Source organism: Prunus mume, linkage group LG1, assembly GCF_029339155.1.
Source record: "Prunus mume cultivar Tortuosa linkage group LG1, ASM2933915v1, whole genome shotgun sequence".
NCBI lineage: Eukaryota > Viridiplantae > Streptophyta > Magnoliopsida > Rosales > Rosaceae > Prunus > Prunus mume.
In genome coordinates this window covers 17322582-17348469 of record NC_142698.1, presented here as the reverse complement: position 1 = coordinate 17348469, position 25888 = coordinate 17322582, and the positions used below count along the sequence as shown (strand labels likewise).

General features: G+C 36.8%; 3 protein-coding genes and 1 pseudogene across 5 annotated transcripts; 3 read left to right on the top strand and 1 right to left on the bottom strand.

The window, feature by feature from the left end:
* Positions 1 to 2187: 2187 nt before the first annotated feature.
* LOC148921185 (uncharacterized) lies at positions 2188 to 4071 on the bottom strand. The gene is made up of 4 exons (XM_089042883.1): positions 3746 to 4071; positions 3298 to 3360; positions 2900 to 3058; positions 2188 to 2651 (listed from the first exon to the last, which is right to left on the bottom strand). The coding sequence occupies exons 1-4, from the start codon at positions 3849 to 3851 to the stop codon at positions 2329 to 2331; spliced, it is 651 nt and encodes a 216-aa protein (XP_088899009.1). The 5' UTR covers positions 3852 to 4071; the 3' UTR covers positions 2188 to 2328.
* A 138-nt stretch (positions 4072 to 4209) lies between these two features.
* On the top strand, positions 4210 to 5800 carry LOC148921184 (importin subunit alpha-4-like). Its single transcript, XM_089042923.1, has 4 exons — positions 4210 to 4431; positions 4926 to 5022; positions 5123 to 5214; positions 5302 to 5800. The coding sequence occupies exons 1-4, from the start codon at positions 4213 to 4215 to the stop codon at positions 5470 to 5472; spliced, it is 579 nt and encodes a 192-aa protein (XP_088899049.1). The 5' UTR covers positions 4210 to 4212; the 3' UTR covers positions 5473 to 5800.
* A 6393-nt stretch (positions 5801 to 12193) lies between these two features.
* LOC148921183 (pentatricopeptide repeat-containing protein At5g48910 pseudogene) lies at positions 12194 to 14551 on the top strand (annotated as a pseudogene). The gene has a single exon (XR_016127283.1). The product of XR_016127283.1 is annotated as a pentatricopeptide repeat-containing protein At5g48910 pseudogene (transcript).
* Positions 14552 to 14897: 346 nt separating this feature from the next.
* LOC148921182 (protein SUPPRESSOR OF QUENCHING 1, chloroplastic-like) lies at positions 14898 to 23533 on the top strand. 2 transcript variants are annotated; one of them, XM_089053077.1, is made up of 28 exons: positions 14908 to 15333; positions 15650 to 15750; positions 15864 to 15920; positions 16010 to 16104; positions 16195 to 16294; positions 16603 to 16661; positions 16838 to 16962; positions 17290 to 17419; positions 17915 to 17996; positions 18159 to 18237; positions 18463 to 18523; positions 18651 to 18726; positions 18809 to 18919; positions 19213 to 19308; positions 19475 to 19597; positions 19704 to 19901; positions 20186 to 20290; positions 20452 to 20516; positions 20829 to 20922; positions 21074 to 21231; positions 21329 to 21378; positions 21483 to 21604; positions 21684 to 21791; positions 21956 to 22048; positions 22320 to 22356; positions 22505 to 22752; positions 22902 to 23051; positions 23245 to 23533. In XM_089053077.1, the coding sequence occupies exons 1-28, from the start codon at positions 14976 to 14978 to the stop codon at positions 23407 to 23409; spliced, it is 3246 nt and encodes a 1081-aa protein (XP_088909203.1). In that variant the 5' UTR covers positions 14908 to 14975; the 3' UTR covers positions 23410 to 23533. The 2 variants fall into 2 exon arrangements, with proteins under 2 accessions (XP_088909206.1, XP_088909203.1); XM_089053080.1 differs by lacking the exon at positions 23245 to 23533 and having other exon boundaries at positions 14898 to 15333; positions 22889 to 23049.
* The last annotated feature ends 2355 nt before the right edge of the window (positions 23534 to 25888 follow it).

Sequence of the window (25888 nt, the reverse complement as noted above, 5' to 3'; positions counted from 1 at the left end):
TAAGATTTAAATTAATTATCTAGTTTCGAATTAATAAATTTTTTTCTTTTTTTAATTAATTCAGATTAGTTTAATTAATTTCACCGGGGGGCCTATTTTGTTTTCATTTTTATTTTGAATAATAAATAGTATAACATATTGCCGTTTAATAATCGTGTTATACACGTACATACGTATTTTTCAACAATACTTCCATTTTCCGTACACAAGAAAAAAGTACAATACACGTACGTGCGGATTTTGTGTGTGTTTAATACACGTGTTTTTACAAAATTGTGAACAATACACACAAAATTCACGTATTATACACACAATTTTACATATTACTGAATAAAAATAATATATATCAAATTATTATATAGTGGCCGAACTTTATGATCTTTCATATGCTTGGTAGTAAGGTAAGTTAGCCCAAGGAAAAATAAGAAATCGATTCATACCCACTCTTGCAGGGGTTTTTTTAAAATTTTCTTTAACAAATCGTATGGCCGCACGGCTATACTATTGAACATAATATATTTCAAGAGTATATATTTTTTTTGACCTTTTTGTTTTTCCGAAACAGTACCCCTGCTAATTTTCTTAGTATAGCCACGCGGCTATACTGGGTTTTTTGAAAATATCTTTGAAGAATAGTTTAGCCGCAATATATTTCAAGCGTATAACCGGCCGGCTATACGCTATTTTTTGTCCTTTTGTTTTTCTGAAACAGTACTCTTGCTAAGTTTCTTTTAATAAATAGTATAGCCGCAGCGATACTGGGTTTTTGAAAATTTCTCTGAAGAATAGTATAGCTGCACGGCTATGCTATTAAAATACATGGGGCGTCTATACTATTAAAATACATGGGGTACTTGGAAGTTTGGCCAGACCGGAAAGGCTATAATGAGGTCTTAAAGTGAGGAGGTTATTTGAGGAGGTCAAATCTCACCATCAACAAATGTAAAGAAATCATGGGACTTAAATATTTTAAATGTTTTGATGGTCGGATCGGTCTCCTCACTTTAACTTCTCATTGTAGAAGCTCCCTGGCTGCAAGGCAATTGGAAGTTATAAGTGGAAGCCAATTGGGCTTCAAATTCAACTTGGGCATTGAATATATAATATTTAACTATCAAAAAGATGGCCTTGGGCCATGGGGCACTTGGGCATTGAAGATTTAAATTAATTATTTAGTTTCGAATTAATAAATTTTTTTCTTTTTTTAATTAATTCAGATTAGTTTAATTAATTTCACTGGGGGCCCTATTTTGTTTTCATTTTTATTTTTAATAATAAATAGTATAACATATTGCCGTTTAATAATCGTGTTATACACATACATACGTATTTTTGAACAATACTTCCATTTTCCGTACACAAGGAAAACGTACGTACGTGCGGATTTTTTGTGTGTTTAATACACGTGTTTTTACAAAATTGTAAACAATACACACAAAATTCACGTATTATACACACAATTTTACATATTACCGAATAAAAATAATATATATCGAATTATTATATAGTGGCCGAACTTTATGATCATTCATATGCTTGTGCCCTCTTCCAGTTGCCTTTCTGTTACTCGTGGATTGACAGATATGGTATTCAAGGCAAAAGTAGAATTGGGTCATTTATGATACTGAAGAAACCAAGTCTCTAAAACAAACAACTCTATGACTTGGCAGGAGAAACTGGTATTGATCTTAAGCCACTGAGAGGGGCTTCTCGTAAATCGGATGCCGAAATTTTTTGTGCCCAATTTCTTCTCTGTGTATGCACATCAATAAGCACATGGCCAGGACAAACTTAACTATAAATCCAGCTCTCTACAAGGCAACACCAAACATAAAACATAACATACAAGCTCAGTGCCAAAACTCGAACCCAGCAATGGCCACTTGCCTTAGCCTTCGATAAGAAAACAGCACCACCAAGAGAAAGGGCAGATCCACTCAACTTCCTCCCAACATACAACTTGAAACTTTTCTTAAACTTTTGCATTCTACCTTCGTTATTTAAACTTTTGCACATAACAATGGTCATTCATGCCCAGTTGTTTAGCTAAGTTTTTAAATTAAAATTCAGTATGTTAACCCCATAAGAGAAGAACAAAATGTTGAGATAAAAACCACCTTTTACTTTAGACATTTTATAAGTAGATGGATTCTCACATCTTCAAGCATAACAATATAATAGACCAGGTGCTGCAAATTGCAATTCATTTGTGATAAAAACAATACACGATGTAGACATCAAAATGATAGGATGCATAGCATTTATGGAAAATAGCACTCCTTGCTCTTTTGCTTTAACTCTAGAGTACAATTAACTCTTCATTCTCTCCTATTTCAAAGGGCGAATCTCGACAGAAAAAGAACCAGTATAAGGGTCGTAAGTAAAGCCAGAATTCTTACGTTTCTCCTCGCGTTCCGGGCACTCAAAATTTGAGTGTTCTTCTTCCTTCCCACAGATTGTACATTCCTTAAGAAGTGCACGTCCTACGCTCAGACCACAATCAGCACAACATGAGTCTCTAAAGAAGCAGCCACATACACGACATGCAACCACACAACTCTCACCAACAATTGCGTTCTTTGGGACTCGATACCTATAAGAGCATAGTTGTGTAGGGTGCTTATCCACCTTCAAACAATACTTACATTCCCCTGTGTGCAATTTGTAGATCCATTGTTAAATACAATGGAAGCAATAAAAATAATCATTATTTTAAAGACAATGAATGAATGAAGATCATAAAACCAAAAATCAGTAGTGTGAACACATTATATTGAATAACAACAAATACATAGATATTATGTCATACGATAAAAAAAAAATGAATATACATGTAAAAAGAGAAGCTGCAAGGCACAATTTTTTTCCTTTTTTTTTGTCCCTAAAATCAATTGCTTACCATAACTTTTTCCATCCTTAGATTTTTCATCATCTGATTCTTCAACCTCTGATTTCCAATCATCTGATTCGTCATCCTCTGGTTCTTTATCCTTTGATTTCCCATCCATTGATTCTTCATCCTCTGATTCTTCATCCTCCGATTCTTCAGTCTTGCTCCCTGTTTCCATGCAATTACATTGTTAAATACAAAAGGAAAAAAAGAACAAAAAAAGGGTCATAATGTCAAAGAAGTTAGAAGGAACGACATCTATGATCTCATCATCAAATAACTATATTATTAAATATCAATTCTACATCATGCAAACACCAAAATAACTTGGCTTGAGAAATCATCTTTTAACATACGAGCTGTTTTCAACATGACACGAAATAACAACGAATGCATAGAGAGCTTACAAAAATGAGCAATTCGTTCTTCTTCCGTTGGTTCTGTAGTCTCTGGTTCTTCAGTCATAGTCTCTGTTTGCAAGCAGGAAGAAGGAAGGGTGATGATGTTAAAAAATTTGTAGGAATTTGCATCTATGATACCATCAACAAATAACTATATTATTACATATCGGCTATCCATCATGCAACTGGCAGAATCATCTTTAAAAACTGAACCGAAATTTTGGCAAAAAAAAAAACCCCTCTACAACAACAAAAATAATATAAAAACAACAAATTTCTTTTTTCCAAAGAATAAAGCCCAAGAAAATTTCATATAATCTTCATCACAAACCCTAAAAACAAAAATCAACAGCATACAGGAGCACTAAAAAGATAATTTTTGAGCCCTAAGTAATTAAATTGAAGATAGTCTTGGTCACCCTTGAATTAAAAGAAAAAGGAAAAGCATACATACCGATTATTGGTGTATCACAGTTGAGGGGGACCATAGCTGCGTCCTTATCGAGCACCTCCGACTGTGAATCCAATTTCAGGCAGTCCAGAGATGAGACGTTGTCCATGGCCGTGAGAGAAAAACGACGGGCGATTTGGGTTTGGGTCCGAGTTTAGGGTGAATTGTGTGTGTGTGTGCGAGAGAGAGAGAGAGAGAAGGCGTTTCTTGCTGGTTTGTTAGGCGGAGAGAGAGAGAAGGCGTTTCTTGCTTGTTTGTTAGATTTATTTATTTTTCTAGTTTGGTAAAGAAAACTATCCAACAGGAAAAAAGAAAATTTGAACCGCCTATTTTTCTTATTTTATATTCCCCTCACCCCGAAATCTGAATCCATTTCTTCACTGTGGTTTTCTTTTGAGTAATTTCATCGAACACTTTGCGAGCGCTATTTCACAGACCCGAAAGCGAACCAAAACCTAAATCAGAAGACAATGTCTCTGCGCCCGGGTACACGCACTGAGGTGCGCAAGAAATCGTACAAGACTGGAGTGGATGCGGACCAGGCTCGGAGGAGAAGGGAGGACAACTTGGTGGAGATCAGGAAGAACAAGCGCGAGGATAATTTGCTCAAGAAGAGAAGGGAAGGCTTGCCTCCGTCCCAGCAGCAACTGCTTGATGGCACCCAAACCGCCGTCGTTTTCGAGAAGAGGGTACTTCGTTTTATTTTATTTTTAAATCTTCTTGGTTATACTTTGTGGTTTGCTTTTTTTTTTTTTTTTTGAGCTTAGTGTCTTAGGGATTTTGAATCGTTGTGGTTGTGGGGTTTGTTTGATTTTTTGGTTTGAATTGTTGTGGGATTAGTTTGTATGGATGTGCTTGGTTGCTGAGAAAGTGAAGGAAAGGGAACGGATTTAAAAATGAGAATTACCGTTTTATAAGAAATTGATTATAAGGGATGTTGAATCGATAGTTTGCTTAAGGCAACGGAGAATTTTCTGTTTATTCAAGAAGTAAGTTGTATAGCTCGATTCTTTATTCAAGAAGTAAGTTGTATAGTTTGCTTCTTTTTTGTTCAAGTCGTGGGGGCAAAGAAGAATGTTCATGCATGAGATCTTTAGAAAGTTGACTTTTATGTTCCTCTTCTTGCAATTTGATCTTATATTAAAAGGGTTGGTCAATAATTGATGTTGGTGTTGTTTAACAGTTGGAAAGTATTCCCTCAATGGTGCAAGGAGTATGGTCTGATGATCCTGCTTTGCAATTGGAGGCTACCACTCAGTTTAGGAAGCTATTATCAATTGGTTTGGGAGCAGCTCCAATACTTGAAGTTCATTTCCTATTCCTATTTTGGTGAAATATTCGTGTGATGTTTTTGACTTTTGTTTTTTCGTTTTTGTGTAGAACGCAGCCCTCCAATTGACGAGGTTATAAAAGCAGGTGCGGTCCCTCGGTTTGTGGAGTTTCTTGGGAGACATGATATGCCCCAATTGCAAGTACGGAATATTTTTGATGTTTGTTGTTAAAATGAAATTATCCTTTAAGGTGTAATCGTTAGGTTGACTTTCATTCTTTATATGCAGTTTGAAGCTGCATGGGCTTTGACCAATGTTGCATCTGGAACATCAGATCATACACGAGTTGTTATTGAACATGGTACGGTCCCCATGTTTGTGCAGCTTCTTAGCTCTGGCAGTGATGATGTCAGAGAGCAGGTTGTCTCTCACTACCTTTCACACTTTTCATCAACTTGAGAGCATTGCCTTTGGATTTGGAATTTCTAAATACTTCGAGTGATGCATATCTGAAAGACTTTCCAGTTTCAATATGATATATAAGTTATTAATAAGTTTCAGAAATTTGACTTCAGAACACGGGGAAAAAGTATTTGGGCTTTGTGAATGATTCTAAGTTATGCATGTTTGAAATTCTTTCCAATTTCAGTATGATATGTAAGTTAGTAATAAGTTTCAGAAAGTATTCTGCTCATTATTTTGGTATATGTGCTTCTTTACGTTCTAAGTTTTACTGGTTCTACAACTCATAGTTTCTCTCCCTTTTGACTGCCAGAAATTTCCATTTGTTTGATTGTACTGGATGACAATCCTCGCTTTCTTGATTCTCTAACAGGCAGTGTGGGCTCTAGGAAGTGTTGCTGGCGACTCTCCTAGTTGCAGGGATCTTGTTCTTGGACAAGGTGCACTAATGCCATTGCTAGCTCAATTAAATGAACATTCCAAGTTATCCATGCTAAGGAATGCTACATGGACTTTATCAAACTTTTGTCGTGGCAAGCCAGCAACACCATTTGATCAGGTTAGTGGGGATTTTGAGACTTTTTTCTGGTTAAAACCTTAATAATATATGTTAAATGTCAGTTGGTATCCCTTCCTAATTTGATTTTGGTTGATGCCTTACGTGACTGTAATAACATATTGCCGTTTAATAATCGTGTTATACACGTACATACGTATTTCTCAACAATACTTCCATTTTTCGTACACAAGAAAAACGTACAATACACGTACGTGCGGATTTTGTGTGTGTTTAATACACGTGTTTTTACAAAATTGTGAACAATACACACAAAATTCACATATTATATACATAATTTTACATATTACTGAATAAAAATAATATATATCAAATTATTATATAAGCCTAAGGAAAAATAAGAAATCGATTCATACCCACTCTTGTAGGGGTTTTTTAAAAATTTTCTTTAACAAATAGCTATACTATATAATATATTTCAAGAGTATAGCCGGCCGGCTATACTGTATTTTTTTGACCTTTCTGTTTTTCCGAAACAGTACCCCTGCTAATTTTCTTTTAATAAATAGTATAGCCATGCGGCTATACTGGGTTCTTTGAAAATATCTCTGAAGAATAGTTTAGCCGCAATATATTTCAAGCGTATAGCCGGCCGGCTATACTGTATTTTTTGTCCTCTTTGTTTTTCTGAAACAGTACTCTTGCTAAGTTTCTTTTAATAAATAGTATAGCCGCACGGCGATACTGGGTTTTTGAAAATTTCTTTGAAGAATAGTATAGCCGCACGGCTATGCTATTAAAATACATGGGGCGTCTATACTATTAAAATACATGGGGTACTTGGAAGTTTGGCCAAACCGGAAAGGCTATAATGAGGGCTTAAAGTGAGGAGGTTATTTGAGGAGGTCAAATCTCACCATCAACAAATGTAAAGAAATCATGAGACTTAAATATTTTAAATGTTTTGACGGTCGGATCGGTCTCCTCACTTTAAATCCTCACTTTAACTCCTCATTGTAGAAGCTCTCTTGGCCAGACAAGGGAATTGGAAGTTGGGCCAAGTGAAAGCCAATTGAGATTCAAATTCAACTTGGGCATTGAATATATAATATTTAACTATCAAAAAGATGGCCTTGGGCCATGGGGCACTTGGGCATTTAAGATTTAAATTAATTATCTAGCTTCGGATTAATAATTTTTTTCTTTTTTTAATTAATTCAGATTAGTTTAATTAATTTCACTGGGGGCCCTATTTTGTTTTCATTTTTATTTTTAATAATAAATAGTATAACATATTGCCGTTTAATAATCGTGTTATACACATACATATGTATTTTTGAACAATACTTCCATTTTCCGTACACAAGGAAAACGTACGTACGTGCGGATTTTTTGTGTGTTTAATACACGTGTTTTTACAAAATTGTAAACAATACACACAAAATTCACGTATTATACACACAATTTTACATATTACCGAATAAAAATAATATATATCGAATTATTATATAGTGGCCGAACTTTAGGATCATTCATATGCTTGTGCCCTCTCCCAGTTGCCTTTCTTACTCGTGGATTGACAGATATGGTATTCAAGGCAAAAGTAGAATTGGGTCATTTATGATACTGAAGAAACCAAGTCTCTAAAACAAACAACTCTATGACTTGGCAGGAGAAACTGGTATTGATCTTAAGCCACTGAGAGGGGCTTTTCCTAAATCGGATGCCGAAATTTTTTGCCCAATTTCTTCTCTGTGTATACACATCAATAAGCACATGGCCAGGACAAACTTAACTATAAATCCAGCTCTCTACAAGGCAACACCAAACATAAAACATAACATACAAGCTCAGTGCCAAAACTCGAACCCAGCAATGACCACTTGCCTTAGCCTTCGATAAGAAAACAGCACCACCAAGAGAAAGGGCAGATCCACTCAACTTCCTCCCAACATACAACTTGAAACTTTTCTTAAACTTTTGCATTCTACCTTCGTTATTTAAACTTTTGCACATAACAATGGTCATTCATGCCCAGTTGTTTAGCTAAGTCTTGTAGGGCTTTTTCTTCCGGCAGCTACTACGGACTTTAAAGGGCAAAATGGAAGAAATTGCCCCTTGAGCCTGAGCTCGAAAGTTAAGCCCAAAATACCTCGAAAAGGCGTTAGAGCCTTAGGAAGTATTTTGGTTATCTTCACCAACGAGAATAATGGTAACTTGCAGATAGTTTTGGCATGCTTACAGATAGTCTTTTCATTTCAAAGCATGAGTGGCATGTGGCATGGGAGCAAAATCAACATGGGTTTAGCACTAAGAGAGAAATTAGGCTTGGTTTATGAGAAAAGAAAGTGTTTAAGTAAGGAATGAGGTGTTTTGTGAGGAATTCGACTAGGAAAGAGGAAAAGAAAGGCAGAGTTCTTCCTGCAAATTGCAAAAAACAAATTGGAGAAGAAGATGAACACGAGTCTCAGCTTTGCAAGATAGAGAGAAAAGCTTGCTCTCTGCAGGTTGTCGTTGTTTTTGTTGGGTAGGGGAAGGCTCAATTTATAGCTGCTGGAAATCACCAATTTTCAAGAAACCCTAATGGCTTCTACTTACTTTGGCTGAGCTTTTCTCCTTTCTCCTCCCCTTCTCTGACTTCCCTTTCTTGGCAAAGATTGCTTCATCTATCTTCATGAATTCGGGATTTGGGGCTCAACATCCCCTTTCCCTGTGCAATGAGAGCTTCCAATCTTGGTTTGCTGTTTTTCTTCTTTTCTTTCCTCTTCCTTGGCTGAATCTGATGAAGGAAAAGAGGTGCAAATGTATGCTGGTCCAAGGATGCTTCGACAGCATGCGGGATGGTATTCATCGGTTCTTTGGATGTCTTTGGCTTGGGACTGGTTTCCAGCACTTTGCTTAAGGAGCCCGCCATCTACTCCTTCACGTGTTCTCTGTTTTCAACAGATCAAGCTCTTGTGGGCTATTTTGGTTTTTTCTAAGGGCCAAGATGGCTTTTTAAGCGAATGGGCTTGTTGGGCTTCTTGATTTAGGCTTATTATTTTTTGGTTGGGTTATCTCTTGGCTAGGTTATTTTGCTTGGGCTTTTGGGCTATTTTTTCTCTCTTGTGCTTACCCACATGTTTGGGCCTAAGAAATGGGCTTGAGTCTCGAGGCTCCCAAACAACCCGAGACTTTCCATTTCTTGGTCCATCAATGGGCCTCATGTTGATTTATCACCATCCATGCCACAACCCACTCAAGCAAGCCCGGGTATTTGAGTGGCTTGGGGCCCACTTAAGCTTGTGGTGTGATTGGTGCGAATGATAATTCCTTGCTTAGCGTGGCGTGTCGTTTGGCGTGGCATGTGTGCAAGCGCATATGATGAACTTTCGCATGCCCAAATCGGGTTTCTTCTTGGTAAAGCATCACATTGGGCCGAGAATTTATTTGGGCCGAACCGTGAATATTTTGGGCCTCAACAAGTCTTTAAATTAAAATTCAGTATGTTAACCCCATAAGAGAAGAACAAAATGTTGAGATAAAAACCACCTTTTACTTTAGACATTTTATAAATAGATGGATTCTCACATCTCCAAGCATAACAATATAATAGACCATGGGCTGCAAATTGCAATTCATTTGTGATAAAAACAATACACGATGTAGACATCAAAATGATAGGATGCATAGCATTTATGGAAAATAGCACTCCTTGCTCTTTTGCTTTAACTCTAGAGTACAATTAACTCTTCATTCTCTCCTATTTCAAAGGGCGAATCTCGACAGAAAAAGAACCAGTATAAGGGTCGTAAGTAAAACCAGAATTCTTACGTTTCTCCTTGCGTTCCGGGCACTCAAAATTTGAGTGTTCTTCTTCCTTCCCACAGATTGTACATTCCTTAAGAAGTGCACGTCCTACACTCAGACCACAATCAGCACAACATGAGTCTCTAAAGATGCAGCCACATGCACGACATGCAACCACACAACTCTCGCCAACAATTGCGTTCTTTGGGACTCGATACCTATAAGAGCATAGTTGTGTAGGGTGCTTATCCACCTTCAAACAATACTTACATTCCCCTGTGTGCAATTTGTAGATCCATTGTTAAATACAATGGAAGCAATAAAAATAACATTTTTTTAAAGACAATGAATGAATGAAGATCATAAAACCAAAAATCAGTAGTATGAACACATTATATTGAATAACAACAAATACATAGATATTATGTCATACGATAAATAAAAAAATGAATATACATGTAAAAAGAGAAGCTGCAAGGCACAATTTTTTTCCTCTTTTTTTTGTCCCTAAAATCAATTGCTTACCATAACTTTCTCCATCCTTAGATTTTTCATCATCTGATTCTTCAACCTCTGATTTCCAATTGTCTGATTCTTCATCCTTTGATTTCCCATCCATTGATTCTTCATCCTCTGATTCTTCAGTCTTGCTCCCTGTTTCCATGCAATTACATTGTTAAATACAAAAGGAAAAAAAGAACAAAAAAAGGGTCATAATGTCAAAGAAGTTAGAAGGAACGACATCTATGATCTCATCAACAAATAACTATATTATTAAATATCAATTCTACATCATGCAAACACCAAAATAACTTGGCTTGAGAAATCATCTTTTAACATACGAGCTGTTTTCAACATGACACGGGATAACAACGAATGCATAGAGAGCTTACAAAAATAAGCAATAAGTTCTTCTTCCGTTGGTTATGTAGTCTCTGGTTCTTCAGCCCTAGTCTTTGTTTGCAAGCAGGGAGAAGGAAGGGTGATGATGTTAAAAAATTTGTAGGAATTTGCATCTATGATACCATCAACAAATAACTATATTATTAAATATCGGCTATCCATCATGCAACTGACAGAATCATCTTTAAACACTGAACTGAAATTTTGGCATAATATATACCCCTCTAATTACACCAACAAAAATAATATAAAAACAACACATTTCTTTTTTCCAAAGAATAAAGCCCAAGCAAATTTCATATAATCTTCCTCACAAACCCTAAAAACAAAAATCAAAAGCATACAGGAGAACAAGGACATAAGGTAAAAAGATAATTTTTGAGCCCAAGTAATTAAATTGAAGATAGTATTGGTCAGTGACGGACCCAGGATCCGAACTCCGTAGGGTCATAGTGTAAATGTTCGAAAGAAATTTTAAAAATGGGTTATTTTTCTTATCTATTTTTTCTCTTCCAAATTTTATTCCTTTATTAGAAAAATATACTTTGAATGATTTCAATTTGTCATTTTTTTATGTATGTTTTTGAGTGTTTCAATTCATAAAACAGGTTAAAAAGATTTTAAAAAAAACAGTGTTATAAACTAAATAGATTGAGATTGAGAAACTGAAAGATTGAGAGAATTGAAAGGGAGAGAAATCCTAGTTAGGGAGTTTTATTTAGATTGATCAATCATTACAATGAAGATGAGGCCTACCTTTATAGAAGGGAGGAAACGTGCTCCTCAGGTATTGTACAGGGAAATGTGGGCTCCACATGCATGTATTTACAACAAACAGGTTAATGTTGGAGAATGGAGGGATACGGAAGGGTTTTTAATTTTAAAAATTTTTCTGGGCCAAAACGACGTCGTTTTGCCCAGGGGTTTTAAAAAAACATAAGCGCTTGCTATACTGCTTCTTCTTTCTCTTGCGCACAGCTTCCTCCCTCTTCCTCTCAGGCAAAACATCAAACACTTGGAGGGCAATCCAAGGGGTCACACAGCCAGCTCAAGTGGACCTCCAAGCCTATTTCCATGGCTTCCATAGGGCCGTTTGACCCCAGTGACCCCACCGTGGGTCCGTCCCTCGCCACCGCCAACTCCATCAATTCCAGCTGAAGACACTGCCAACTCCTTCAATTCCAGCTCAAGATTGAGTTTACGATGGAAAATGGCATTGACTTGCAAACCAGAGGTATCAGGTTTGAATTCCCAAAACATCATAGTTGTGTGTGTATAAGAAATCCTCATCCTTTATAGTTTAGACCATAGTTTGTACTAAAAAAAACATTGTGCTCAGTGTTTAAATCAAAGATAGAACAACGGTTAGAGAACCAACTTATGTCGTCCATTTTAAAACAAGCTACAAACGACATGTCGCCAGTTTAAAAGAAAAGAAGAAAAAAGCTGCAAACGACATTAGCAGTCTGACTTTTATATTCTGCAGTCTGTACCTCAGAGACTATTAGCCAAGACTGGATAACATAGCAGAGCCAAGATGAGCACATCCACCACCACCACAAATCTTCCTCATCGCATCAAACCAAAAGAAGTCTCAGCAGAGAGCACAGCTTCCACCTCCAAACTCTCCCAGAAAACAATCTTACACATCCTAAACACAAAATGCACCACTTCTTTACAACATCTCAAGCAAGCCCATGGTGTTGCCCTGAGGTCAGGCCACTTTCAAGACCATTATGTGGCAGGGGCCATAGTTAAATGCTATGCAAGTCAACATTTCAGCAACTTTGGGTTTGCTTTGAAGGTCTTTGATTCTGTGTGGAGGCCCAATGTTTTTGTGTGGAATATTGTAATTAAAGGTTGCCTAGAGAACAATGAGGCCTTGAGTTGTATATCATATTATTCTAAGATGGTGGCTATGAATGCTAGGCCTAATAAGTTCACCTATTCTATATTGTTCAAGGCCTGCACATTGGTTCAAGCTGTAGAGGAAGCTCTGCAAATTCATGCACATGTTGTCAAAAATCAGTTTGGTGAAGATGGGCACATAAAAAGTGCTGGAATTCAGATGTATGCATCATTTGGGCTTGTAGAGGAGGCAAGGAGAATGCTAGATGAGGCTTCGGAATCGAATGATGTGATTTGTTCGAACGCGATGATTGATGGTTACATGAAATGTGGAGATGTAGAAGCAGCTAAAGAATTGTTTGAGAAGCATATGCCAAGTAAAAATGTTGGTTCTTGGAATGCAATGGTGAGTGGCCTTGCTAAATGTGGCATGTTGAAAGAGGCAAGGGAGTTGTTTGATGGCATGAGTGAAAAGGATGAGATATCTTGGAGTGCCATGGTTGATGGTTACATAAAAGGAGGGTGTCACAAGGAGGCCTTGGAAATTTTCAATGAGATGCAGAAGGAGAACTTACTTAGTCCGAGAAAATTTATTTTGTCAAGTGTGCTAGCTGCCTGTGCCAATGTGGGAGCAGTTGATCAAGGAAAGTGGGTTCATGCTTATATCAAGAGGAACACCATTAAATTGGATGCAGTGCTAGGGGCTGCTTTGCTTGATATGTACGCCAAATGTGGGCGGCTAGACATGGCGTGGGAAGTGTTCGAAAATATCAAACAGAAAGAGATTTCCACATGGAATGCCATGATTGGCGGGCTTGCTATGCACGGTCAAGCAGATGATGCAATCGATCTCTTCTCCAAGATGCAAAGGAGTAAGTTAGAACCAAATGGAGTTACTTTTCTGAATGTCCTAAATGCTTGTACTCACTCGGGTTTTGTCGATAAAGGTCTAAACTTCTTTAGTTCTATGAAGAAATTTTATGGTATTGAGCCTGAGGTGGAGCACTATGGGTGTATGGTTGATATGTTTGGAAGGGCAGGGCAATTGGAAGAGGCTGAGCAGCTTATAAATTCAATGCCAATCAAACCCAATGCAGCTGTTTGGGGGGCCTTGTTAGGTGCTTGCAGGATACATGGAAATGTTGAAATGGGAGAGAGAGTTGGAAGGATTTTGCTTGAATTGGAGCCTCAAAATAGCGGCCGTTATGCATTGTTGTCTAACATTTATGCAAAGGCAGGCAGGTGGGATGATGTTGAAAAAGTTAGAACGTTGATGAAGGAAAGGGGGGTCAAGACAAGTCCTGGAATTAGCATGGTTGATATTGGTGGCATGGTTCATGAGTTCAAAGTGGGAGAAGGGTCACACCCACAAATGAAGGAGGTCTATTTGATGCTGGAAACGATCATAGAGAAGCTGCAGATGGAGGGTTACTCACCAAATAGCTCCCAAGTTTTGTTTGACATTGCAGAGGAGGAGAAGGAAACTGCACTGCAATACCACAGCGAAAAGCTTGCTATTGCTTTCGGTGTCCTGAACACGAAACCTGGAACAACCATTCGTGTTACGAAGAACTTAAGAACTTGTGAGGATTGCCATTCTGCCATAAAGATCTTTTCGAAAGTATACGAGCGTGATATAATTGTGAGGGACCGTATGCGCTATCATCATTTCAGAAATGGAAGATGTTCCTGCAAGGATTTTTGGTGAGGTCTTGAATTTGTTAAGCTTAAAAGTGTCAATGTAGGTGGAGCTGGGGAACATACACAAGAGATGGTGTTTGAAAACTCCATCCAGCAATGAAGAAAGACCAAGGCTCATGATTTTGTTGGGAGGAATGGCAGTTTGACATTCCAAAGAAATATAGGCTTTGCATGTTGTTAGCTCTGTATCTTTGCATATCATAGCAAATATAACACACAAGAACTAAACAAAGATCAAATTCTCTCAGCATACACATTGTCTTTCTTTCTTAAGCTGTTTAATGGAGGGGTTGAATATATTGAATTCAAGGATAAAAATTATACAAGAAATATCTCTGCATCATGATTGAGTGAAATGTAAGATTTTGAATATGGGCACTCTGATATGAGTGGCAGAAATGTGGTGGAGTAATCACAATTTCATAATTGATGGTTGATTTTTCTTTTTTGAGAAATAAATTATGATTGGTATCTGATGACATAAAAATTCATCCATAAATAAATAAATAAATGGCTTGAGATAAAATTTATAATGAGGGGGAGGCTTGAAGAAGTGGATAATAAATTGAACATGATCCCATTTCTCCACCACAAAAGAAAAATCAAAATGACAAGAAACCCGCACAGACATGCAAGAAACGGTAAGGGCAGTTTCGTAACAGTACGAAAATATATTATATAACGAAGCCCCTTCCCCGCCACTCACAAACAGAATCAGTTGGCTCAACTCAACTCAACTCCCATGGCCATGAAACTACTATCGCCACCATCTTCTCTCTCACAACCCACCAAGCTCTCTTCTTTATGTGCTAGCTCAAAAGGACGAAAACCCATTTCACTCTCAACCTACCTCTTCCAATGGAGGCCAAAGCGATTCGATTTCTCAAAGAAAATGGTTGTGAAAGCTTGTGTGAAAGTGGAAGAGAGAAATGTGCAAGGATCTTCTGGAAGTGAATGGGGGAAGGTATCTGCTGTGTTGTTTGACATGGATGGAGTACTCTGTGACAGCGAAGAGCCTTCTAGATTGGCCGGTGTCGATGTTTTCGCAGAGATGGGGGTTGAAGTCACAGTGGAAGACTTTGTGCCATTCATGGGAACTGGTAAAGATTAAAAATTTCTTTTTAGTGCAATGAATTATCGACCTTGGTGTAGATTTTTTAGTCTTTGTTACATGTATTTGACTTGGGCATGGTAAAATTGCAAACAAAACTATAAGAAAGGTGGTTGTGAATTTTTATAGTTGCTAGTTGAATAATCTGTATTTGAAAATTAAGATGATTTTCCCTTTTAAGTTTGGCATTTTCTAATTACTAACAACATATGTGATGGGCCAACGTTCTGATTTGATAGTTTGCAGTTTTGTTATGAAAAAGTTTTTCTTTTTGCTAATGTTCCTGTTTTGCATCAATGTACTAGGTGAAGCGAACTTCTTAGGAGGTGTTGCTGCTGTTAAGGGGGTAAAGGGATTCAATCCTGAGGCTGCAAAGAAGAGGTTCTTTGAGATATATTTAGATAAGGTTAATGAATTTTGTCAGTCGTCTTTTGTAATTTTATCAGTATACTGCAACAAGCGTGAATTTCTTTAGTCATCAAGTTTCCCTAACCGTAACACTTATTTAATTTCTTGTAGTATGCAAAACCAAATTCTGGAATAGGATTCCCTGGTGCCCTTGAACTCATTACTCAGGTTTCAAGGAAACTACTCATAATCGAAACAATATTACTATTCTGCTACTTCATTTAGTTATTCTTTTAGTATTCTCTGCCGTAAAACAGTGTAAAGGAAAAGGCCTTAAAGTTGCTGTTGCGTCTAGCGCTGATCGTATCAAGGTTATTGCAAATCTAGCTGCCGCTAATTTACCACTGTCAATGTAAGCCCTTCTAGTCAGCTTCTCAAGTTTGTCATATTTTTGTAGGATCATTAATTTTTTACTCCTCTTATTTTGTTATCCTTTTATCAGGTTTGATGCTATTGTGTCAGCAGATGCTTTTGAGAAACTGAAACCTGCTCCTGATATTTTCTTGGCTGCATCAAAGATCTTGGATGTGCCCGTTAGTGAGGTACACTAGAAGATTCTGCTATTTTCTTAAAAAGAAGAATTTTCAAGAACAAAATAGGAGAAATTTGAAAAAGAAAAGAAAAGAAAAGAAAGGATAGATAAATACAATAAAGTTCTAAAGGTATAAGTAATAAAAGCTTGTTTTATTGGGTGTCTCACAAAATGTTCCATGAAAGGTTGATTTTGTTAGCTTTTACCATAAGCTAAATAATGAGGTCATTCTGCATTTAACGGTATATGCCATGTTAATTGCTTCACTTTCCATTTTCATGTTCTTAAGGTGTTATATGTCTGCCTATGTCTTGGCAGTGTATTGTTATTGAAGATGCACTGGCTGGCGTGCAGGCTGCCAAAGCTGCAAAAATGAGGTAAATTTGCAAAAAGTTCATATTAAATTACATGAATCAACACGTTGGGTTGGATCTATTATATTTCTTCTTGTATCACCATTTACCCTAATCATTTATGTGCTCTAACATTACTTTTAACTTAGAACTAAGGATTATAGTTGTGGCAACTGCTAATCTTGTTCTGCTGCCTGTAGATGCATAGCTGTCAAAACTACTTTATCAGAAGAGACTCTAAAGGCTGCTGGTCCATCCCTAATTCGAAATGAAATAGGAAATGTTTCACTTGATGATATTCTCAGTGGTGGCTCTGGTGGCTATAGTATGTAGTTTTGAGAATATGCTGCAAATGTCATTTTTGTACCATCAAGAATGTAGAATGGTGAAGCTACACTAGTGGCACTTTTTAAGGACTATTATAAGACCAATTTTCTTGCAAGGGGCATCTTCTGTATTGGAACTCTTTCCTTATTTATTTCTAAATGCACCTTTTGAATCTGATTGATCTATAGGTTGGATTCAAGTTCGATAAAGATAGTATCTTAAAAGCTTATAACGCTGTTGTTCTCCTACCAACTCGTTTACAGGGTAATCTTTTAGATTATACATCTTATGGAACATGAGATCTTATGTTGACATGCCACTGCAGATGGGAAGATCCAGGGACCCCAATTTCCTTATATGTCATCTCAAAACACAACAGAAAAACTCACAGAAGAAAATAATGGTTTACTGCAGAAAACTGGAACTTCCAATGACAGGGTTTTCTCAGATGGAGGGTAAGAAGGGTTCTATAATTGCAACATTTCAATTGTGTTATTTTGATTAATAAACCATTTCTTATTTGGGAGCATGTGTTATTTATTTGTATATTTCATGTATTAATCAATCCTTACATTTTTCCCAACAAATCATGCTAGTAGAAACAGCCTAAGACATACTTGCGCCAATTTGTTTTTACACTTCTATGTGCTATATGCTATGTATTTGGTTTGTGGGTTTACATTACAGTAAGTCCCCCTGAAAGTGTTTCTCATAGTGCAATGGTGATATGTCCTCTGAAATGTAGGTTCCTTGTTATTTGGTCGATCAACTTCTTTCCCTGAAGTTGTATATGCTTGACAAACATTTGGAAGATTGTATACTTAACGATTGTAATATTGAGCAGTGTCACCTATTAACTTGAGAATAGTTATCATACGGTTGCATTTTCAAATCAAACAAACAGCCCCCCTTAGCTTGAGGCTGCAGAATAATTTGTGGACAGGTTGCAGGGTTCTTCGGCGAGATATTGTGAGATATGGAAGCTTGGGGATTGCTTTGTCTTGTCTTGCCTTCACCATCTCAAACTGGAAGGTATAACTCAATAAAGTAGAATTCTTGGCAAGACAAAGAGTGAGAGAGGGAGAGATCTCCGGATTGAATTTTATGCATGCAAAAGATGACATCTTAATCATTTTTTCTTCTTTGTTATTCTAGTTTCTGTAATTTATACATTCTACTGAGGTTCCTACACAGGCAATGCAATATGCATCACCTAAAGCTATTTGGAATGTGATATTTGGGATCAACCAGCCATCTCTTAAACAGAAGGAAGGTACTGATGTCACACCTCTGTATTTTTGGTACATTCTTTTCCCCCGCTGCATTTTTTTTCTTCTGCCTAGTCCTTCTTTATCTTTTGTAATTGTACATTTATTATGAAAAGATAAGTTTACATTGAAACCTAATTTTAGTTATCTGTTTAACATGTCTCTATGAATTCGTAGTTACAGCAAAATGAAAACTACAATTTTCTTGTCCTCCATTAATTATTTTATAGGTGAATCAAACATGGAAAGAATCCAACAATTTGTGAACTATATATCGGACCTGGAAACTAGGTAAATAAGGATTTTGCTGCCTTTTTTTATATAATTTGTATTTGTAGCTATTCGTATATCGTTGTTGTTGGTTTGCATAATTATATATGTAAAACCTGCTTAAATGAATGATCTTTTACTTTGCAAGAGGAACTGCTCCTATCGTGCCAGAATTTCCAGCAAAACTTGATTGGTTGAATACAGCTCCCATTAAGTTTAGCAGGGTAATTTGTATAAAACTTAAACTTCTACATGGTTAAACCAAGATTATTGTATAGCTTTAGTTTTGATAAATATGTTTGGCAGGATCTGAAAGGAAAAGTTGTTCTTCTAGATTTTTGGACCTATTGTTGTATAAACTGTATGCATGTCCTGCCAGACCTAGAGTTTCTGGAGAAAAAATACAAAGATATGCCGGTAATCCTTTTTTCATTCTCTTTTCTTTCAAATTTCTCTATTTTTCTGACATATCAAATTTATTATTTTACATTCTGATTTTATGAGATTGCTTGTTATAATTAACAAAGTTGTATAAGCTTCGATTTCTTTTTCCTTCTTAATAGAATACATACTTCTTCCATGTCCTTTTGAAATTTTTGCATCTAAAAAATCGATAATGTTTACCCGGCTGAATCATGTACCAGTTGGCAGAATTATGAACTATGGCCCCATTAGTTGATGATCGTATATTTGTTCTCATTCTTGTGCAGTTCACTGTTGTGGGAGTCCATTCTGCAAAATTTGATAACGAGAAGGATTTAGAAGCCATTCGCAATGCAGTGTTACGCTATGGCATCACTCACCCAGTATGCTTCATTGTTTGTAAATTTTACTTTAGTAGAAATAAATCTCTCATTTTATTTGGGTGTTCTAGTACTCTGGGTAGACTGATATCTGTGGTAATGCTCGATCATATTTCACTCATTAAGATTACAAAATTCCGGAGTTATTTCAACTATCTACCTGTTTTAGGTTGTCAATGATGGAGATATGTATCTATGGCGAGAGCTAGGTGTCAATTCATGGCCAACATTTGCTATTGTTGGGCCCAATGGTAGGCTCCTTGCGCAAGTATCCGGTGAAGGTCGCCGCAAGGTATTGATAACCATTTAAGTATTTGCAAGATGCTTACATTTAATTTCATGGATTTCCGCTTGGTAATTGGTCAATGAATAAAACATAAATTTTCTTCTTTTGGAAGGATCTCGACGATTTGGTAGAGGCAGCTCTTCTGTTCTATGGAAGAAAGAAGATGTTGGACAATGCACCAATTCCTTTGAGTTTGGAGAAAGACAATGATCCTCGTTTAGTTACATCTCCGTTAAAGTTTCCTGGAAAGCTTGCAATTGATGTCCTAAACAATAGGCTCTTCATTTCAGACAGTAATCATAACCGCATAGTAGGCTCTCTCTGTGCAGTTTTTATAATTAATTTTTTTCCGCGCCGGGGGTGGTGGTTTGTGGTGGGGGGAAGAAGGAAAATACGATGATATTTTGATGTTCAGATAATATATTTTTGGAGATCCTAACTAAAGAAATATATATCATGGTGTGGGTGTGTTCAAACTGTTTCAGTTTCCTCTTGATGTTAAGTTAAAGTCTTAAATTCCTGCTAAATTTTTATAACAGGAAATCAATGTGAACTGGATTGTTATCTAACCATCTTCTTGTGCATGGATTTCAGGTGGTAACCGACCTAGATGGAAATTTTATTGTCCAAGTTGGAAGTACTGGAGAGGAAGGTCTGCATGATGGTTCATTTGATGATGCCACCTTTAATCGGCCTCAGGTAAGAAAATAAGCTGTCTTTAAGAGCATGTCATAACCACGTTATTGGCCTTAGAGTATTCTTTTCATTGATGAATGCATGCATACATTATGAGGTTTTTCATCTCATGTTTCATGTTGAATGCTGGCCGTGGCACGTAACCTTTGGTCATGCTTTACTAGGGGCTAGCTTACAACCCGAAGAAAAATCTCCTCTATGTTGCAGATACTGAAAACCATGCTTTGAGGTACGTGGTGGCTATTGAAATACCCTGTGTTCATTTGACAAGCATAGTTGGCTCTATTTCCTACCTATAAAGAGCATAAGAAATACAAGCATGGAATCAATAGATAAATTATGCAACAAAATTAGAATAGTAAATAATAACTATCTGGAATATTCACTACTGTCCTGATACTTGTACTGTAGCAAATGGTTATCATTTTCTATTTCTAATTTTGCTTCCCATGCATGTTCCCCTTCTACGAAACTATATTAAATCAGAATTATTTGACATTTTCTGAATTATTTTGTCATAATCTAGCTTCTGTTATTGTAGGGAGATTGATTTTGTTAATGACACAGTGCGTACCCTTGCTGGGAATGGAACCAAAGGCTCTGATTACCGAGGGGGAGGAAAAGGAAGTACTCAGGCAAGATTACAGAAACATGAATTTTGATGATGCAAAGCCCTTTTTGGTTGGGATAGTGAAGAATATATATTTAAAACATTTAAGCTGAATCATAAAATTCTCGGATAAACATCTCTGCTTTACTCAAAAGTTTCTAGTTATATCCTGTCAGCTCCTCAACTCTCCATGGGATGCCTGCTTTCATCCAGTCAATGAGAAAGTTTACATTGCCATGGCGGGCCAACATCAAATCTGGGAACACAATACAGATGATGGAGTTACTAGAGCTTTTAGTGGTGATGGTTATGAAAGAAACTTGAACGGATCAAGGTAAAGATAACGTGAAGACGCTCAATGGTGTAATGAAGATTTATTTGATAGCAGTACTTCCAGACTTGACACGTTTTTATTTTTCTGATTGGCATAGCTCTTCAAGCACATCGTTTGCACAGCCTTCTGGAATTTCATTATCTCTTGGTAATGTATCACAATCTTTTCCACAGTTCATGACTTTCAATGTCACATAAGTAATTTTGTATATGGACTTTCACATATTATAAACTCCTCTTTGGTTATTGTAGATCTCAAGGAGCTATATATTGCTGATAGTGAGAGTAGCTCCATTAGGGCACTTGACCTAAAAACAGGAGGATCAAAATTGCTAGCTGGTGGTGATCCAGTTTTCTCAGACAATTTGTTTAAGGTGATCTTTTTTCTGGGTACATGATCTTTTTCTAGTACACCCGTTTTCTTATAATACTTCTTATGTTAATTCTGTACAGTTTGGTGACCATGATGGAATAGGGTCTGAAGTGCTTCTTCAACATCCGCTAGGCGTCTTATGTGCACAGAGTGGTCAAATTTATATAGCAGACAGCTATAATCACAAGGTAGTCAGATCATGACTGACAGTAACTATTCTATGATGTAGGTTGCGCTCTTGAGTTTTGAGTGCATCAATTTGATTTTTATGTAAAGTTCATCTTGGAAAATATTGTGATAGCTTCTACCAGTTTCTGGTCAAGTACTAACTTTATCTCTTTCCAAACTCCAGATAAAGAAGCTAGATCCAGCTAATAAGAGAGTTAGTACTGTAGCAGGGATTGGAAAAGCTGGCTTCAAGGACGGAGCATCTCTAGAAGCTCAGGTTCGGAATTTTGTTGGTTTTTCTTTGACGATTTCTAATGGTGCAGGAGTTATTAGAAGATTACGCAGGTTGCTTTAAAGTGTTTGATTAATCTTATGTGCACCGTATATAATTTAGCCTGTATGCTCTTCTAGAAAATTAAATGATCCAAGAAAATAGGGAATAGGTGCAATCATATTGTCATCTGTACCTGTTATCACAATCTAGAAAGGAAAAGAAATGAGAGGGTCAACATTTGACTCATTTCTAATAATCTGTTATCTTCTGGCAGCTTTCAGAGCCATCAGGAATTGTTGAAGCGAAAAATGGTGAAGCCTCTTTTATAATTGCACATAAAATATTCTTGATGTTCTCTTATCTCTCTCTTCCTATGATGAAAAATCAGAAAGTGAGATTCAAATATATTCCTTCTTACCAGTAACAAGCTCAGATTCAAAGTTTTTTTTCCTATTACAGGAAGAATTTTCATAGCTGATACAAATAACAGTCTAATCAGATATCTAGACTTAAATAAGGAAGAAGCTGAACTTCTTACATTAGAGTTGAAAGGGGTTCAGCCTCCCACGGCAAAATCAAAATCTTTGAAACGCCTCAGAAGACGATCGTCAGCTGACACGCAGACCATTACGGTTGATGGTGGTTCATCCAATGAGGGCAACCTGTCTATTAAAATATCAGTACCCGAAGGGTATCATTTTTCAAAGGTCACCATCCCTCTCTTCATTTCAATAAACACATACATGTTGCTTCCAATTTAGAAATTCTTTCTTGCTGTGGTTTCTCATCCTATTGTCAAATATGCTGGTGTTGCATGGCCCTTTCCATATTTGTCATGTGTAGATTTTAAATGCAGGAAGCTCGCAGTAAGTTTAGCGTAGAAACTGAGCCTGAAACTGCAGTTTCCATTGATCCCCTGGATGGATATCTTAGTCCAGAAGGATCAGCAATTCTTCATTTCAAGAGACCCTCCCCATCAGCTTCGCTGGGGAGAATTAATTGCAAGGTATGACATATTTTAGCCTGCAAACAAACTGGTTTAATTAGGTCTGCCAAAAAGATATAGTTTAATGAACTTTTTCCACAAATGTGTCTTTGTATAACTACTGTTAAACCACATGCTTTTTTTTTACCCTACTGTTAAACCACATGCTAAGACGGTGTCAGTGATGTTAAATCAACTTGGCTTGTGTTTGCAGGTTTATTATTGCAAGGAAGATGAGGTCTGTTTATACCAATCGTTATTATTCGAAGTAACCTTCCGAGAGGAAAGTCCAGAATCCAACCCAGAAGAAATCACAGTCGCATATGTTGTAAAGCCAAAAGCTTCGACAAACAGCTTACAGCTACCAGTTGCAGGCTGACATTAATATTTTGTACAGGTCTTGTAATATCTCCTACACTATTATTTGTTCACCATGGAAAAAGGATGCCAAATGATTTGTTGCCAAAAAGATTAGCACGGTAATAAATATGCTTCTTCCTACATCTCTCATTGTAATGTTCTGGTTTTGCCCTTCAAGCATGGGATCATCCTAATTGTGTTGTGTTTCTGCTTTCATATCCTTATCATTGTTGTTAAGAGTTTTGTTCCTAATAAAACAACCGTCCATGTGCATGTGGGCCGGCTGTCAGCCATTGATGTATCTGAACGCTAACAAATCAACGGTGCAGACGTGATTCTCCTTAGCATTTGGTTTGTTGTTAATTGTTATCATTAGTTTAACATTAAACACCATGATTATGGTTCTTGGGACAAGCAAGGGATGGATTGCTCACCAAGACACGCACTCGTGCGCACCTGTCTCCATTTGATCGAATGATGAAAGTGTAATCACACTTAGATTAAGCTGACGAGGAGCAGATGGATTAGGGCCCCTGCATAGTGCGCACCTAGAAAATAAACAAATAAATAAAATATTAATTAAGAAAAAATCAATCTTTGACAAGCTCTTAAGACCTAATCAAATCATGTGAATGGAATGGACCATGTTTGTATAATTAATTAACTAACCTAATTAATTAATTAATTAACTAACCTCTACATAAACATTATAATATTAAGAAATGACAGCGTAAAACGTGCTTCTGCCACCAAATTCCATGTTTATCTGCTTCCCAACATTATTGTCATAATTAGTGCAACCCACTTGTTCCTCATCCAAAATTAGTGGTTAATGTGCATGGACCAAACTTGTAATTGTGGAGCTGAAATTAACTAATTTATTAGAAACTTGCCTAATCCTGATGACATTGCTCGGTTTTTTTTACTAGTTATATTTCCTATCAATAAAATCCTATTGCTATTCTCTCAAAAAAAAAACACTACTTTTCTTAGAAAAATCAAACAGTTTCATAATTTTCCAAGGCCAATGTAGTTTCTTTCAATGAACCCAAATGGAGGCTTGACCATCTGGTTTGATTCAGATTGCAAATGCTGCTACATTGCATCAGAGTCAATAAAACCTAACAATTTTTGAAACCATCCTCCGTGACAGAAGAAACCAAACCAACCAAGAGATGAAATAGTTTGCTTGTCAAGTTCAAACATCCTAAATAATTATTGCTCAATGAGAAATAATAATAATCAAAGAAACTAAATGACAAACATTTTATAATAAATTCCAGAAAACCCATGTTAGGGAGCAAGCTTCCTTTGTCTTATGCAGGGATAAGTATTTCAACTAGTATTTTATTTGGTGGGGGAACACCAAAGAGAGGGGATAAGTAGGAATATTAAGGAGGATGCATTGAATTATATAGTCAATCAGCAAACCCTAATTCCTCACTAATCAATAATCAAGTTTTTAAACAAATGATATTGAAAGACATATGAGGGAAATTCGAACACAGTACCTCGTTACAATTATATATTAAGTGCGTATGGTACTATAGTTATTGTTCCTTGGTCCAGATGTTGTGCACTGAATCATGCATATATTGAACCCTACCTCGTGGTATTGAAATCTGTCTCACACTAGGAGACAATCTCTCTGGCATGTAATTAGTGGAGATCCGATTCTTTCAATTGTTTATCTTCTACTTGGTGAAATCTGGGCCCTCTGTTTTAATTGCTCATTTAATTATTAACGGGTTTAAGTTAATCTAATCAATCACACCAGAGGTTGGCTTTAAATTAGTGGCCTACTTGACAAGTTTAAGTGGGAAATAACCAGAAGCCAGAGGAGATTAATATCTCTCTCTTGAATATTAATATAATATTGAAGATAAAATAGCAGGGCAATGTGGATCAAACCGGGCCACATCCCACATTGAGAGGTCGGTCCAAAGCCGCTGATGAGAAAAAAACAAAATAGTGGCCCAGATGATGGAAAGAAAGTGCCATCAAAACAACCACATGTGCCTGCCTCTCTCTCCTCTCTCTCTCTCTTTAATTTCTATTTGGTGCATCACCCACTAATCATTGCTTAGCTAAAATACGAAATCCATTGGTCCCCTTGCTCGAACCAATTCGTGCAGGCCAACCCATTCGGTGTTTTCGAATGACCAATTTCCACATCATCAACCCACCAAAATTATTTATCCACATAAAAAAACTGTTTCCGGACCAGTTAAAACACAACACATGTTGTACGTTTAAATTCATAGAAAAATGAAAGTGGAGATTGCAAATAAATATTATAACAAAGAAACATACCGGGCTTGGAAGACAAGAATCAATATGATCAGACAGACCCATGTTTTCTTCCTGCCTTTCCGGTGACAAGTTGTCTTAGCATTCATTTAAGTTGGACCGTAGATTGTAGATGTCACTCTATGATTGGTAAATTTTTCGAAGCGGCATTTAACATATTTGGTAAAACGAGTATTAAAATGCATTGG

Bases quoted from the DNA above. Each gene is read 5' to 3' on its own strand.
- LOC148921182 (XM_089053077.1), top strand. From the start codon at position 14,976: ATGGCCATGAAACTACTATCGCCACCATCTTCTCTCTCACAACCCACC. The intron at 15,334-15,649 runs GTAAAGATTAAA...TCAATGTACTAG, and splicing joins TGTGCCATTCATGGGAACTG to GTGAAGCGAACTTCTTAGGA. The intron at 17,420-17,914 runs GTAAGAAGGGTT...GACAGGTTGCAG, and splicing joins AGGGTTTTCTCAGATGGAGG to GGTTCTTCGGCGAGATATTG.
- LOC148921185 (XM_089042883.1), bottom strand. From the start codon at position 3,851: ATGGACAACGTCTCATCTCTGGACTGCCTGAAATTGGATTCACAGTCG. The intron at 3,361-3,745 runs GTATGTATGCTT...GCTTGCAAACAG, and splicing joins CTGTGATACACCAATAATCG to AGACTATGACTGAAGAACCA. The intron at 3,059-3,297 runs GTAAGCTCTCTA...GCATGGAAACAG, and splicing joins AGAACGAATTGCTCATTTTT to GGAGCAAGACTGAAGAATCG.
- LOC148921184 (XM_089042923.1), top strand. From the start codon at position 4,213: ATGTCTCTGCGCCCGGGTACACGCACTGAGGTGCGCAAGAAATCGTAC. The intron at 5,023-5,122 runs GTTTGGGAGCAG...GTTTTTGTGTAG, and splicing joins TAGGAAGCTATTATCAATTG to AACGCAGCCCTCCAATTGAC. The intron at 5,215-5,301 runs GTACGGAATATT...CTTTATATGCAG, and splicing joins ATGATATGCCCCAATTGCAA to TTTGAAGCTGCATGGGCTTT.